We start from the raw sequence: 17,337 nt of genomic DNA, 5'->3' as shown, positions 1-17,337 counted from the left end.
CACACAAAAAAAAAAAAAAAAAGAAAAAAGAAAAAGAAAAGAAAACAACAAAGAGTAGAGGGAGAGGAGCACCATCTGGTCGTAACCTAGCGTAACTGTTCCCTTGTGCCGCCGCTGCTGCTGTTTGATCGGAGTGGAAGAGGAGGAAGTTTGTGTGCCACAGAGTAATCGAAGTCTTCACTGACTTGGAACCGGTCTGTTCGTAACCTAGCAGAACTGTCTCTGTGTGTCGTTGCTGTTGCTGTTTGATCGGAGTGGAAAAAGTGGAAGTTTGTGTGCTGCAGAGCAATCAGAGTCTTCACTAACTTATGGATAAGGCATTTCCCTTTGACGTTTTATTTCCCCTTGTATCATTGCTCTTCTATAGCTCTGTCATTGTGGTTGCCAAGGCTGCCAAGGCTGCCATGGCTGGTAGCAACTGTTAAAATGATTAAGATGATTGTAAAAATAAGATTATTGTTTAGATGATTATGGCCACTACATAAGATTTCTCATCTGTCCATGACCATGATAGTCAATACTCTTACTTGAGCCTTTATTTTATATTCATTCTCTACTAATTAGATTTATTTATTTATTCATATGCATAATAACATTTTTGTCTCAGCAAAATTTGGTGAAAAATCATCCACAGATACCAATTTTAACAGTATAATAGCAATTTTAATCATTTTAACAGTATCTTAACATTTTAATCATTTTAACAGTATTTTAATCATTTTTGCTATCTTGTTTTGCAACTCACTATATTAACATCCTTGTTCTGATTCATCTTTGAAGAATGTAATTCCTTCATTACTCAAATCCTTCACAATTTAGATTTAAAAATGTGTCTGGTAGCTATTGCCCCAGACAATTTCTACTTCCTTTAAAATTGCAGCTAACTCTCTGAATGTCTATTCTATTTAATTTTGAAGCTACAATGGATATTGATTCAAACAATAATTCATTAAATGGGAGTGAGGAAGTTGAAGAACAGGATAACAATCTTTCATTTAATGAGAGTGGTGAAATTGAAGAACCTAAGAAGGAGATGTATTTTATCTCAAAACAAGAAGTGTACGCATTTTATGCAAAATATGCGAAACACTGTGGATTTGCTATAGCTTTTAGAACACAAAATCTAACAAGTGATAAGGAAGTAAAATACTTTGGAATTAAATGTACTCAGGCGCGGATCAAAACAAAAAGATCATAAATAAATCCCATGAAACCATCTTTGTCATCAAAAATTGATTGTAAAGTAAGGGTAAGAGTCAGTCTACAAAATGATGAATGATATAAGTTAACCACAGTTGTGCTTGAGCACACTCATGATTTGATTCCTACTAACTTACAGCATTTTGCAATGAATAAGAGGATTTTTACTCCGATGATGAGGAGATTAGAAGTTAACGATGCAACACAGATTGGGGTGGCAAGGAATTTTCATTCCATAGTTGTTGAAGCAGGGGGATATGAGGCATTAACGTTTGATGAACGAGATGCAAGGAATTATATTGAGAATGCTAGAAGATTGAGACTTGGGGTAGGAGATGTCGAATCAGTTACACTTTATTTCCATAAAATGCAACAACAATATTCGAACTTCATGGGGTAGGTTGTTTTGTAAGGTTTTTGTGGATTTATAGTTTAATGCTTGAAATTAGTAATGAAATTGTTTTACTATTTGATGATAATGTGCCGCAAAATCAACCTTACTATTTTCCTTCTATGGTTGCCACACAAGATAGATAGTATATACCGATATGTGTTGAATGGACTTAATATATTACACTTTGTTTGTTGTGGGGTTTTATTTTAATGCTTCAAATTACTAACAACATTGTCTTACTATTTAATGATAAGGTGCCGCACTATCAACTTTACTATTTTCCTTCTATGGTAAGCACACAAGACAATATGTATGTACCAGTGCGTGTTCAATATATGAGTACACATATTTTAATGATGAATTAAATTTTAGATTGGTCAATTTGTTTGTGGAAAATATTTGTAATATGTATTTTGTTTTTATAGGCACGGGTTAGCACAATGCAAACGGCGGACAATATTGGAAGCACATCTCATACTCAATTAAAAATGGTCAACAATACAAGCAGTCAAAGTTCGACAGCAGCATCAAAATTTGTTGACTTGAATATAGATGCGGATCCAAATGCCCCATTTTTTTTTTTGGTTTTGCACTACTAATTATATGACATTCGTATATAAATTCGGATCGTTTGGTTTTAATTTGTTGTAGTATTTGTTGGGTTCATTTTTTCAATTTGTTGCAGTATGTTTTGCAACAATGGATGTATTATGGATAGCTATGAAGTATTATATAAGGCTATGTATGAAGTATTTTGTTCAAGGATTATATAAGCCTATCTACGCTCTTCTTCTCTAGCCAATTTGTCTGCGTGATCTGTTTTTTGCCATTGTCTGCCTGATTGTGTATTTGGTTAATAATGGAAGATTTGTAATTTGTGATTTGCTAAACTTGTGATTTGTATAGGTTCAATTAAGCTTCTGCAGCATGTATAGTTCTATGGAGATGAAAAGGTTGGAGAGATTAAGTGAACCACTTTCACCAAGTGGTCTAACTTGAATGGTCTTTGTGTCTATTTCTTCTGGAATAAAATATGATATTGCTGCCTCCTTTGTAAGAAGATTTGAATAGTTTTTAGTTTTAGCTTTTCCTAACCCAACTTGTGCAGCTATAATGTTACCAAGTTTGCATGACTAACTCCAAAGGATTTTGATTAAGTGACTAACACAGTCATTGTTCTCTTCAAATTTGGTAAATGCCTGATTAGAGTTAGAATATCACAAAACATACAAACTCATCCACATAAACAACACAAAGCACACGGGACAAGTATTCATGAAAATTCCCCAAAATCTAACAACTCAGTCATTTACATCATTAAGTACAAAAAGATACAGAAAACAAAAGAAGTTTTTGATTACATTCATGAAATTCGTCATAACATTAGAGAGTTTGAGATTTACATGATAAAGTACAAAAAGACACAAAAAACAATGACATAAATCATAATTTTGAAGTTCTTCTCCATCCTTTGAAGCCTTCTACCATGTTGATGAATTTCATTGTCCATCTCATAAAGCCTTGTCCTTATATCGTTTAATTCTTCTGTTCTTATAGCTTTTTGAGGTCCAACATTGGAACAGATTGTGGAGCTAAGATTGTCATCATCCTCATCTATGAATTTTGTTAGAATTTCCCATCTTTACCTTCACCTACTCCACTACACACTCCACTTCACCTACCTCCACTTCACCACACACTCCACTTCACCTAACCCACTATCACCTCCACTACACCTACTACCACATTTTCTTCTATATATAGATTGTATAGGAATTGTAATTTATCAATCTTGTAATACATCAAAGCATCAATCAATAATACAGTATTTGTTATCATGGTATCAGAGCAAGGTTAAAGATCTTGGTGTTCATCGCCTTCCGGCGGGCGGCAACCTTGCCTTGACCGCCCGCCGGAGCTCAACCAATTCAAACCTCCACAACTGCCTATGTCATTCACTAAATCACTATCTTTACCTCTTTACTACCAGCTACAAGATCTTCTAGTGTGTTGCTCCATAGGAGGGTTTACACCGAAAAGCTAATAGCACATCCTATTTTATCATCAACCTCAGAACTTCAGATGTATTATCAATCTCCAGATTCCAGTTCCACATCTTGTTCATAGTTCACCCTGAACTGCTACAGTTGCTTGCTTAAAGGACTTAGAGGACTCCGTGCTACAGTTTCTTGGTCTTTGTGAGGTTTCTTTCCTCTTCAGTATCCATACCATTTGCAGATTTTGAATATGAAGCACATTCGATGTTGCTATTTACAACCACAAGATCGTGATTTGCTGCATCAGGCGAGGATGCTTTCTTTGGCCGAAACAGCCTGCCGGCGTCATCGTCTGGGTGGTCAAAGCCGGCAAGATCGTCGGCGGAAAGGAGATGAGATCAAGATCTGAGATCGGACAGGAGATCTTCGCAACCAGCGGAGGTGACATTCGTATCTAGCGGAAGCGATCCAGTCGACCAACTCTCTCTCTCTCCCTCCTCCGGCAGCGGCGATCGCCAGCGGCAACGGTTCCAGCGTCGGCCCCGAGATCAACCAATGGCTGAGTCGACTCGGCCTCCAACCCAACTTCCTCCACGGCCTCCGAGTCACCGACGTTTCCACCATGGAAATCGTCTTCATGGTCCTCATCGGCAAAGTCAACAAACACCTCTGAAACAATGGATGAAATTCTTGCGAGGATACATCTGAGAGAAGAAGCAGCAGTTAAGAGGGAGCGAGCTTTGGCATATGCCTTTTCCCATCAGTGGAGGGCGACTCAAATTCCAACCTCGTCTCTCTCTCCTATCACCCACTATCTCTCTCTCTCGTCCCTTTTTCCTCTCTGCCGACCCACTCATCATATAATAATCTTCCACCACCCACTCATCATCTCTCTTCTCTCTCCTTTCTCTCCCGAGTGTGATCTTGGTACAACTCCCTCGACAGTTTCTTTATTTATTTATTTTTTTATTATTTTTTTTCTCTTCTTTTCAAAAAAAAAAAAAAAAAAAAATCAGAATCTCTTGCTGGACCTAACAATTGTTGTCACCCACTCACTTCACTATTTTTTTGTTTCACCTAATATTTTGCTTTCCCCGCCCGCTTCATGATATTCCTTTTATTATTATTATTATTATTATTATTATTATTATTATTATTATTATTATTATTATTATTACTCTGGTTACATCCCTCTGATCCACTCTCTTTTCTTTTCTATTTCTATCTATATCTGTCTATCTTTACCTTTCCATCCCTTCTGATTTTTCACAATTTTCTTTTATTTTCACACAAAAACAAAAAAAAAAAACAAAAACAGACGACGGACTGCACACCAAACCTTCCCTTATTTCATTCATGTCGGGACTCACCCCGATCACCATTTTACATAAAAAAAAAAAAAAAAAAAACCACAACAACAACCAAACAACCAAAACCCAAACAACATATCCACAGGCGAGATTTTTCTTCTCTACTCGGCAGCCGGTCTCTTCTTTTTGCCTCCGTCCTGGGCGGTCCTTGCCAGTGTTGCCTCCGTGTTTCCCACTCCACTGGGCATGATCACTACTCCCTGCTCCTCCACTGTAGCATATGGCGGCCCTCCAAATCGGAACATCACGGTGGCCTTCCGCTTCAGCTCCTTGTTTTCTGCCCTTAGCACGCTTATCTCTGCTCGCGCATCCTTATACATGCGTTGGAGCAGAGCCAGCTGGGAGTTTAAATGCTGCACCTCATTTGTCCTACTCTGCAGCCGGTTCGACAAATTTGTGACCGCCGTCATGCTTTCCACACATGCCTTCAAAGTATATTGATTGGCCTCCACATCCGACTGCCCTGCCATCCTTTGCTCCACCGACCGCATCGGAAAGTTCAACGGAGCAAACTCCGGGGCGCTTGGTTGAGTTTCCAGTGCCACCGCACCAGTTCTCTCTCTCGTTGACTCGTTGAGGTCGGGAAAGAGGGTGAGCAGCCCGCGGGAAGACGATGAAGCCATTTTCTAGGTCTCACAGTGTTACAGACTCTCTCTCTCAGCACAACGAAGAGTTTTTCAGACTCTCTCTCTCAGCACAACGAAGTTTTTTTTTTCAGAGGTTTTTCGCAGCTTTTCTCTGCCTCAGCCTCAGCATCAACCTTGGTTAAATAGCCAAGGCAGCCACGCGCATCGCGCGCCTCTTGCCACCAGCCGACAAACGGGCACGCAAGCCAAGGCGCCCACGTGCCTCGCCATCATGTCCGGCACACCTTTTTATGGATTGGGCACGCCTTTTGATGGCACGCCTTTTGAAAAATTGAGCGCACCTTTTGAGGATGCGATTTTTTATGGGTCCGACAAGACTCTGTAAACTGTCCCGACATTGATTCCGGTTAGCTCCTTTATGGGTCCGACAAGACTCTGTAAACTGTCCCGACATAGATTCCGGTTAGTTTCTACAAGGGTCCGACAAGACTCTGTAAACTGTCCCGACATTGATTCCGGTTAGTTTCTACAAGGGTCCAGCAAGACTCCGTAAACTGTCACAACATTGTCTTCTACAACGGTCCGACATGACCCCATACACTGTCTTCTACAACGGTCCGACATGACCCCATAAACTGTCTTCTACAACGGTCCGACATGACCCCATAAACTGTCTTCTACAACGGTCCGACATGACCCCATAAACTGTCTTCTACATCGGTCTGACACGACCATACAGTGTCTCCTATCCTTTTTTATTTTTATGTATTTTCTTGTTTTGTTACTCTCTCCAAACTCAAGTTGGTTAGTTTCTCTCCTCCTTGAGTTTGCGGGGGGCTGTTAGAATTTCCCATCTTTACCTTCACCTACTCCACTACACACTCCACTTAAAGTAATTACAGTGTTCCTTATGACTCTACAATGCACAAGAATTACTTAATCAAATTACATAAATAACTTTGTACACAGTAAAACATCAAATTCTATAATCGATACATATTTTGATGGACAAACAAAGAACAAACGTCATTGGTTTCCATTGTCATTCATGCGTACAATATACATCGCCGCAGTTCTACCACAATCACACAATCTTAATTTTAATCTTATGATACTATTATTAGTAGAAGAAGAAGCCATAGTTCTATAATCTACTATTATTAGTAGTTTAAGAAGCCCATCAGTTGTCCCATGAACAAGCTAATAACAGCCAATTTTCAACACAGATTTCAAATCAAATTTACATATTTCAACACATTTACAGGTTTATAAAACAGATTTATAACAGCTTTGTAACAGATTTACAGATTTATAACAGATTTCAACACAGATTTATAAGTTATTATAACATATTTACAAATTTGAAGATAGATTTCAACACAGATTTTCAGATTTACACATTTCAAGACAGATTTGATTGTTTATAATTTTACATATTTGAAGCAAATCTAAACATAGATGTATGAACTTAAAACCAAACACGTGTATTTTACCATCAAACAGATGTATTAATTAGATAACTATTCAAGCACAACCAAAGTAAAGCCAAAACCAAACTAATAGCTCAGATTGCAATGCAAATTAGATTGTTTATATTTTATAGATTTCAAGTAAATCTGAAAATAGATATATGAACTTAAAACCAAGCACATGTGTATTTTACCATCAAACAGATGTATTCAAGAAAAACCAAATTAAAGCCAAAAATAAACAGATGTATACCATACAGATGTGTATTTTACAAAACAGATGCGTATTTTACCACACAGATATGTATTTCAAGCAAAACCAAATTCAAGGCAAAACCAAACAAATGTATATGGAGGATAACAAATTAAAGGCAAATCTTAAACCCTAACACAACACATCACAAATTGAAGCCAAACATAAACCCTAACTTTGCGATTTTAGGTTTACCTCTGTCGCCGTCGTTCGTCTTACTTCGTCGTTGTTCGTACTCCTTCCATGACCAGAGAGCGATCAGAAGGTAATGAGAGAGATCTGTCGAATGAGAGGGAGTAGAGAGAGAGAGAGAGAGAGAGAGAGAGATGAAAGTGATTCCTCCTTCCGCGACCAAAGAGCGATGGAAAGGTTTACCAAAGATGAGAGAGAGAGAGAGAGAGAGAGAGAGAGGTGAGAGTGCAGAGAGTCCTTTTTTGTTTCGAGAATATAATAGAAGAGAGGAGGAGAGAAAAGCAAAGAGATAGAGAGGAGAGAGAAAACTAGTACTTTCGAGCCAGTCGAGCCCAACACTTTCAAGCTACAGATCATTTTCCAATTTCTCTACTTCCATCCAAATTATATAAAAAGTTCAATCCCACCTACATAATCATAGACATACACCAGGGATGTTTTCAAATTCAATATCTACACCACCCACATCCCTTGATTGTTTGCAACAACAAAACAAACTTTAAATTTCGATGCTCTAGCTGCAAGTAGCCCATCAATGGAAGTTGGATCTATATTTGCCTTGACTGCAACTACTTGTTAGACAAATCATAAGCCAAATGTGGCCTTCACAAATTAATCATCCTTTTCACCCACAACACCCTCTTACCCTGCTCCTCCACTATCCTTGGAATTTGACTTCGAGCTAGTGCAGAGCTTGCGGAAAGGTGCTGGAATGCTTTACCTTTCACTGTTCTGAGTGTAATTTTAGCCTTGACACGGAATGGAATTGTTGCTCCCAAAGCTGCACCTGTGACCAACGCACCAGCCATTGATGGAGTCTTTCCTAAACCCTAATTCAAGGGAATTTGGGATTGGGAGTGAAGAGTTTTTGGGGGTTTGTTAGTGAACTAAGTTTATAGACGTTGAAAGTGAAGCAACAGTGTGGTTGCTAGAAAAGTTTTTGTGATTCTTTGTTGTAAGTGCAATTCTGCAAGAGATGAAGAGAGCTTGAAACTTCCCCAATTGACGCCGATTGAGTTTTTTTTTTTTTAATGGGGGAGATTGGAGAGAGATTGGAAGAGTGGATATAATATATGGGTGTGGGTGAAGGAGTCTAAGGGGTTGTTTGGAATGAAGTATATAAGTGTATTTTTTATATTTTTATTAAAAAAGTAGAGGAAAAAAATATGTATATTTAAGAAATTTTTTTGATTTTTTATGAAAAAATATGTATTAAAATATTGTATCAATTAGCAAAATTACCGAAGTACTTTTCTGAGCATTGACATACACTATGCTGTGTCTGTGCACTGTGCAGTGCTTTTTTTTTTTTTTTTTTTAAATTTTTGTGCATGTCAACAAGGGCTTTTTAATCTTTTTTGCCCTCTGTATATGTTGACTTTTTGACTAAACAATTGATTATTGAATAGTGTTAATTTTTTTGCTTTTGTGTTTGGCAAGTGGGTTTGCAGGCTTTTTTGGCTATTTTAGCCACAAAAAACAAAATAGGCTATTTCAGCCATAACAAACAAAACATCACATCCAACCCATAATCATTACATTCTTCTCTCACAAAAAAACTCAAAAAAGCCAAAAAGCCAAAAAGCCCTTCCCAAACCAAGCTTTTAAGCCCAGGCTAAAATAGCCAAAAAAGTCAAAAAGCCAAAAAGCCAACCTACTTCCCAAACGGAGGCAGTTTTTGACTTTTTGTCTATTATAGATGATCCCAAACAAGCATTAAGTTATAAAAAAAAAAATATTATAAACCTCTTTCATTACTAAAAGTTAGAAAGAGATGGTAGATTAAATATTCTTTTTTTTTAATGATAATTTAGCCAGAAATACTAAATTAAAATTGAATTTGGAGTTTAAGGTTAATAATATTCAAATTAAAATATTAGAGACTAAAAGAATTACAAAAATATAATTTATTTTTCATCAGGAAGGGATTGTATGTTGGCTTTGGTCATATGGTTTGAGAAAATATTATTTCAGATTCTATTAGGAAAAATATTTTCATATTAGTGAAAAACTTTACAACATTAAAAAGATAAAATCATAATTTTTTCCATCAAACTGATTTTTTTCCCCCCTTAACATACCACTAAACTGTTACTGCCCCTTTAAGCTGTCCATCGAAATAGCCCACGAACCATTCATAGCAAGATCAACAAGGATTTTTCTTACTAGCTTAAACTCACAATGGAATAACTTTAAAACCTTTAGGAATTTCAGTTTTAACTTTACAACCATTCCCATTCTCCCAATCTATTCTAGTACAAATTCAAAAAAATTATAAAAAAAAAAACACAATTTTAAAATCCAAACACAATCTAAACGGTGCATTTCTAACTCGTCATTTCATCATTTGTAAAAGCGATGACAGCAGTTTTTCAATTAAACAGAAGAATCAAAACACACTGACACCTGTCATATTTCAAGATCTTGTATTTGATAAACTAAACAAGCCAAAAAAATATAAACAGAACCATCAATTAATTCAATGCTGGAAATATACTGGGTTTGAGGGTTTTTGTAAATTATGCCAATAATGATATCCAGAACTGAATTCAAAAGACTTGCATACACTGAACAATTAAATATGATCTCTTTGCATTCAACAAGTTATTCTGTATTTTACAGCAAGGTTTGCATTCAAGTCTCGAGACAAAAGGTTACACTAGAAATGAAGCCAGCTCCAGAAATGTATGACCAATTAGTCTTGCTTTCAGGATTTGATACAAAGCACTCGATTTGCCTCTATTTGCCATCTATTTTAAATGCCCAAAATGGGTTGTAATCATTAAGAAATTGATCCTCACGTGTAAAGTGAGAAACAGATAAACAATTAATATTTACTTGTATCAAATGTAAGTCGAACAGCACCATTGTTATCTCCTGCAAAAATCAACACAAGAGCTAGTTGATCTTACAATATGCCCACAGCAAAATATCAATAAACTACTTCCCTAAGATGTCAACTAGCTTAACAAGAGACAGGAATCAAGTCCCATTGGATCAGAATGAAGGCATTGCTAGAGGACGAGGTTGACAAAATTAATGTGGGTTGAGATAATAAGACATGTTAACTTGTGGTTTTATCAAAATTATGGCCTTTGATTGAGTGGAATGATGAAACATGATACAAATGGCTAACAATATTTAGTGGGATAAGGCTTTGTTAAGTTAGTTGTATCACCATTTGACCAAAAATAAATAAATAAATAAATAATTGTAATAAAACTACTTTCCAGAAGAGGGGGGTTCGTTTGAGAAGCAAAAGTTGTTGAGAAATTGAAGCTCACAGGGAAGATAGGGCAAAAATAACACAGCTGACATGATTTCCAAATTATCCTTGGGAATTCTTTCCAGGGTTGTTAAGATTGCCGATCGCCTAATAATACCTCAGGGGGCAATGCCCAATGAATTCTATTAGATTTATATGATCAGCTTTGTCATAGTAAAATTGAACAAAATCACTGAAACCGAAGACTTTATAACGGAGACAGAAACTAAACTGAAAATGGGGGAACTTTTGAATATATGCAAATATCCCATATTCTTATGTTAAGGTGTGGGTTCAAAAATGAAAAGGAAACAGACAATTACAAACTTCAATGGACATTTGTAACTTCTAAAATTAATCATTTAATTTAAATTCCCCCATTGAACATGACATGCATGCACTTTTCAAATAAAGCATGGTGATTTCGGCATCGCAATTTAAAATATGGGTGCATGCAATGGTGGTCACCTGAAGGAAACACAATCTCCCCCAACCACCTCCCCCCCCCCTCCCCCCCCCCCCCCCAAAAAAAAAAAAAAAAAAAAAAAAAACACGATCCAATCCAAAGGATCCTATTAATTTACTAGTTTTTGCTCACGGATCCTAATTATTAAGAGCTGGACCCCAAACTTCTAGTATATTCATTATGACGCCCACATATATATTTATCCAATGAATTCCCTGCCCCCTTCCCCCGAAACTGAAAGCATCCTGCATCTGCCATTGTCAGTGGATGCAAAAACAGCTAAAGAAGTTCCCAGTACAGTAAGGTGCAGTATCAAGTAAGGTATATGATTTGTTTGACTTTGCAATGCAATAAGATGAAAACTAAAGGAAACTTCATACATATCATACCTTGTATCTATGCGTAATCAACCACCTGAAGTTCACTACAAGTGTCCCTTTGGCTTCTTATCACCCTTGCTTTCGTGTCTCTTATTTCTAGAACCTGGTGGACAAAGGTAAAATTTTTAAAGCTCTTTACCTTGAGAGCTAATTCTAATGAATTAACATTAAATTGAAGCTTAAAGAAACGAGATTCAGAAGAGCTCCTAAAGGGGTTAAAGCAAGCTCAAATCAAATATATTTCGAGTTGAACCACCTAAAACAATTTACCTCTGGTTGTGAATTAAGAACCCCACTAGACATGCCGACATCAATGCGCCACACGCTACAATTGTATGTACTGCAGGAACAAGACAAACACCCAATAAGTTTGTCAAAATATCAAAGCAAGCCCTCAATGTAAAGGCTGGATATGCCACTAATGCTCTGTTTGTTTTGTTGGAAACATTTTCCACTTTTTTGGCATTTGGTACAACGAAAATGAAAGTATGGAAAACAGTTTCCGTGGTCAAGGAAAAACAAGCTTATTTGAGTGAAAAATGTTTTCCACTTTTGACAGGAGGAATACATTTTCTGAAGTAAAGTTTTACCAAATGCCCACCACCACGTTGCCCACCAACACCACTACCCCATTACCACTGCCACCACCTCATCACCACCACCACTCACTTTAGTTTCAAGATTGCAACCAACCATAGGAAAATGTTTTCTTTGGAAAATATTTTTGGAAAAAGTTTTCCATAAAAAATATTTTATGTTGGAAAATGTTTTCCACCAAAATAAATGGAGCTTAAATTAGAAAGTATTTACTACTTGCAGACTTAGACTATAAGATGTCATGGTAGCTGTAGTTTCACTAAATAAAACGCCCAGGAAGTGATTAAGGTCCCATACCAATTGACTCCTGTAGTTTGAGGAGTATGCCCCACCACCATTGCCTTAGCACCTAATGCTTGCACTGTCTCCTCAAGAATGGATTGAATCTGATAAGCAGAAAGATATAAATCCAACATTCAGATAGTTTTACCAAAATAATTAGAACATCAAACTTGGTTCAATATAAATAAAATAAAATAAAATTTAAATAAACTAATCAAGTAATCAACTGAATAAAAAGGGGGAAAAAAAATAATGATAACAAGAGATGATATAATTCCAAAACTAGTGCAGTTTCCTTACTATTTTAGAGAGGGCGAGAGCGAGAGAGAGAGAGAGAGAGAGTAATTTATTTAGCCAAAAAACCTCGTAAGCACAGAAATCTGACACACTCAGCCAAATCAACAGCAGAGGTGCTAATAATTGCGATAATGTAAATCCAGTTTCTATAATACCTTCATAATTTCACCAAGTTGATTTGCCCACAGGTTAAACCTGTCTTATTTTTGGAATATAGCAACATGAAATAAAATAAAGATGTAGAGATTTAAGTAATTGAACTTGCCTGATTAATCTGATGTCCATTTAGATCAGATATGTCTCTTGAGTACAAACGATTCCAAACAACACTATCATAGCCCCTAGTGGCTATAAAAGGGATTTGTGGACTACCGTCTCTCTCACTGAGGCCACCCATCCAATTAGATACTTCCCTATTCATCCTCTCTATACCATAGGCAACTGGACAATTACAAATAATCATATCAGAAATTTCAAACCAAACAAGATAAAACTCTTAAATAACTCATAATATTGAAAGAGCAATACATCCAAATGGTAGTACAATTTTTACCATGATGAGGAAGAAGGCCACCATGACAGAAGACCCAATCATCAACTTTAAGAACAACAGCATGTCGTGCCAACTCACATGCCAGCGGACCCCCAGGTCTTAGCAGAGTAGATCTGGCAATCACCCCCTGTTGCCGCTGTCCTAATGGTGGGATGAGTATATCAGAATGATTATCGAGAAATCAAAACCGGAAAGAGAATAGGAACTGTTTTTATCTCCTAAATTGCTTATTGAACCATTGGTGGTGCAAATACAATATGAGGCAAACCATCCAAAGTTGATCATTTAATTACTTGGACGGGGTGACATCATTGTCATCACAGATGTAACACAGTAGCAATTGGAAAACAAGCAGTAGAGTCATACAATTGTGAGAATAGTATAATTTAATAAATATACCTTCACTAGATTCCAAGGCCCCCAACGATTTTGGGACATTTTCTGATCTTTCATCCTCTCAGACACACCAACCCAACCAACAAAAGCTTCTTCCCAATTATGTTCACAGTCATTTAAGTACTCCAAGAAGTCCAGACACTCATCAAATCCCCCAGAATCAACATATCTAAAATCCCCCTCTACATTCATGGTCTCATGGTTTCCATTGACCTATAATCATCAAACAATAGAACAATCCTGTCACTTACATCAACCAGTAAAATACAACTCCCTCCGCCCATTTTATTTGTCTATTATTCTATTTTTTGTTGTCCCAAAATGTAAGTCCACTTTGAAAAGTCAAAACTTTAAATTTAAATTTTTCCAAAATTGCCCCCTGTAAATAATTATAAATATATTTTAAAATGATAATAAAAGGGTATTTTGGGAATTAATGCTTTAAAATTTGAATTTAAATGTAATGATTGCATGTCTCCTTAAAAAGTTAGAATTTTCAAAAAAGGACTATAAAAATGGGACAGAGGGAGTATTAATAGAATTTTCAAAAAAGGACTATAAAAATGGGACAGAGGGAGTATTAATTAAAGTTGGAAGTTTCAGAAATGATTTCTTGTTATGTTGAATTTAATCAAAAACAAAAACACAAAGCAGGAGATATTAATATCCTGTAGTGAAAAACGTGGCTTTTATAGTAGCCATTTGCAAAATCCACAATATGCGCAGTGCTACCGATACAAAACAATTTATTTTGATATAATTGTTATATACTCGGTGATAAAAGCTGCATATGCAGGATGACTTTGGCAGCAAATATTTCTACAACAATCACAAAGTTTTCAATTTCTACAGATACAAACCTGGAAAACAGCTCCACCATTAGCTTTTGCCTGAATATTCAATGAACGCAACAAGGATAAGATAGCTATTTCATCTTCACCTCGATCAAATACATCTCCAAGCTGAATCAATACCTAGACCACAAAGGCACATATCTATTACTTCAAAAGTGGCATCATCCAGAGTAATAACAAGTTTATAACAATCTTTAACACAATAAGGTACATTTGCATGAAGTGTACTTTGAACTATGGAATTTGACATGGTTTTTCACATTATGTAAATAAAGTAATACCGTCTCTCCACCAGTCCACAAATCTCGTCCATCAGAACTCAGGACACCAGCCATCTCAAGTGCACATCTTGCCTTGGCTAGATCCCCATGCAGATCCCCAACTAAACATTCAACCCATACAAGAGCACATTAAGAAAATTTAAACAAGAAGAGAAGGAGGGGGGGGGGGGGGGGGGGGGGGGGGGGGGGTTTGTTTGTAAACGGAGATATCAGTTGTTAAAATTGTACTATCTGTTATTCTTAATTTCTTGCAAGGAAGCTGAAAAAAAATTAATCATTTAGAACAGACATCCTATTGAAATTTGCACAAGGCCAATCCAACATTTTGCAAAAAATTTGCCACAGACCTATGAAATCAATCCATATGGAAAAAATAATATTTCATAAGGAAACATATACATTGCACGCAGTTAGCAAATGCACACCAAAAGTGAAATGCGAGGCAAATATCACCCACAGACAGCAAGCAGAAAATCTAGTTCTAGGAAAATCATAATTAAGGTCAGGTCCCAAAATCCCAGTCCCTATTGGGACATGAAAATCTTGAGGCACCATCATGCATCCAAGAATGCATTCGGGATAGGGCTTTTTGAACATAGGATCCTATGCCCATAATTAACACTAAGTTAAAAGTATAACTATCTTGCTCACAATTATCTTTCTACTAACTAACCATGTCACTCAACAACAACAGTAACAATAAAAGAATGAAGGAAAAAATGGAGAGAAAGAAGGGAAGTATTGGTAACCTACGAGTATCTCCAAATTCCAATCCTTGACTCAAATCTATATCAAATTTAAATTTGAGTAAAAATCACTCAAAACACCCGCCATTCCTTGACCCAAACTTGCACCAAATTGAGTTTTAGGGTCCATTTGGATAGATGTGGATTTTAAATCGAGGAATTTGACCTTAATCATTCAAGAACAATAACTCAAATTTAGATATCATACCTCACTTACGAATTACAAGATTTGAGTTAAATAGCTTCATCATAGTGGATTTGAAATCACTACATAAAACTAATTATTTGAAATCAAGCTAAGGATTCTCTTTCTAGCTATAAGGATCATACTAAAATGTATATATCTTCTATCTCAAGTTATCTTGTTCCATTGTTTTTCTATCCATTCAACCTCAAATCCCATGATTTGAAATCCACAATCATCCAAACAGACCCTTAGTTTTTTACCCAAATCAAGGGATTCAAATCCTTCCATCAAATCTGCAAGATTATTTTGTGACTCTCAAATTTACCACTTAGCCATTAGTAGAAGAATGCTTAAATCTGAGTTTGTCCACTCCACTGGAGTGATTGCTATGAAATAACTAACTAATATCAAATGTTTATGAATCCAATTTTAAAGAACAAGAAACCATACAACACAAATGCAAACTAATAAAAAAAAATTAAATTAAATTAAATGATCAGAAATATAGAGAGAAGAGAAGGAAAGGAATGGGTATATCTAAGCGAAAGAAACAAGTATAACAATTGGGAATTCACACCAAATAAGAGTAACAAACCGGCAACAATACGGCGGCCAGGGGCGGAGACGAAGGTGGGAGGGTTTCCACAGACTAGTATGGGCTTTAAGGCACCGCCGATGTGAGGAGCCAAAGAAGAAGAAGAAGAAGAAGGGTCAGTGAGTTTGCGAGGATGCGATGGGGGCTGAATGGGCAATGAGTTTAGAGACATCGAAGCCATCGATTGCATTGCAGCAGAACAGCCACACCTACACGCACATCCACTGCCACAGCCACAGCCCACAGCCACAGCCTCAGTTCATCACCTCTTTCCTCTTCTAAAATTTGTTTCTGGAAAAGAAGAGAAGGGAGGGACTGGGATTATTTTAGTAACCTCAGCCACGAATTTGGCATATTCTTTTTTACAGCCTTTTTTTTCTCGCTTCATTTTGTCCAATTGTTGCACTAGTAGGCGCTTAACGTGTTTTATCATTGTATAACAAGTTTGGTCATTTTAGCCGTAGTTTGTAACATTCTAAATAAGTATATTTTTTTTATTATTTATAAAAAGATATATAGTAAAATAAAAATATAATGTGATTTAAAAAGGGTAAAAAATAAAAAAATGTACTTATATGATATATGCCAAACCAAGCTAATTAATTTTGCTTTTTATTGTTGGTTTGATGATTATAAAAAAAATTAAATGATTATGAATTTAATATAATATTTTATTTTATTAATTATTTTAATTTATTTTATCATTTAGTTAACTATTTTAATCCAATCCTCTGTTCAAATAAGACTTTAAAATCCTAAATCTTTAAATCTTAAATTGTTTAGTTTTTATTTTTTAATCTGATTAATGACGCTTTAAGATTATATTATTAATAAAATATAGAATGTCAAAATATTTATAATTTTGATATGTATATTTTTATATATTTTAATAGGTTTTTATATACGTTTACATATATTTTCAACATCAAGAATAGTTTTGAGAGATGTTTTAGTAATTTCTTTTTATTATTATTAT

General features: G+C 36.0%; 1 protein-coding gene and 2 long non-coding RNA genes across 3 annotated transcripts; 1 reads left to right on the top strand and 2 right to left on the bottom strand.

The window, feature by feature from the left end:
- Positions 1–68: 68 nt before the first annotated feature.
- LOC145808013 (uncharacterized) lies at positions 69–2,394 on the top strand. The gene is made up of 2 exons (XR_014351484.1): positions 69–317; positions 2,020–2,394. It is a non-coding gene; the product is annotated as an uncharacterized LOC145808013 (long non-coding RNA).
- A 1,009-nt stretch (positions 2,395–3,403) lies between these two features.
- On the bottom strand, positions 3,404–3,654 carry LOC145808015 (uncharacterized). Its single transcript, XR_014351486.1, has 2 exons — positions 3,571–3,654; positions 3,404–3,528 (listed from the first exon to the last, which is right to left on the bottom strand). It is a non-coding gene; the product is annotated as an uncharacterized LOC145808015 (long non-coding RNA).
- A 6,376-nt stretch (positions 3,655–10,030) lies between these two features.
- SLP1 (Calcineurin-like metallo-phosphoesterase superfamily protein) lies at positions 10,031–16,738 on the bottom strand. Its single transcript, XM_028202091.2, has 10 exons — positions 16,362–16,738; positions 14,834–14,934; positions 14,559–14,672; positions 13,702–13,911; positions 13,303–13,438; positions 13,015–13,190; positions 12,468–12,556; positions 11,844–11,913; positions 11,583–11,676; positions 10,031–10,339 (listed from the first exon to the last, which is right to left on the bottom strand). The coding sequence occupies exons 1-9, from the start codon at positions 16,549–16,551 to the stop codon at positions 11,590–11,592; spliced, it is 1,173 nt and encodes a 390-aa protein (XP_028057892.2). The 5' UTR covers positions 16,552–16,738; the 3' UTR covers positions 10,031–10,339; positions 11,583–11,589.
- Between the last annotated feature and the right edge of the window lie 599 nt (positions 16,739–17,337).

The sequence above is a fragment of the Camellia sinensis genome, chromosome 14 (assembly GCF_055761805.1).
Source record: "Camellia sinensis isolate YWXY chromosome 14, ASM5576180v1, whole genome shotgun sequence".
In the NCBI taxonomy this organism is placed as follows: Eukaryota; Viridiplantae; Streptophyta; class Magnoliopsida; order Ericales; family Theaceae; genus Camellia; species Camellia sinensis.
This window is presented reverse-complemented; position numbering and strand designations above follow the sequence as displayed.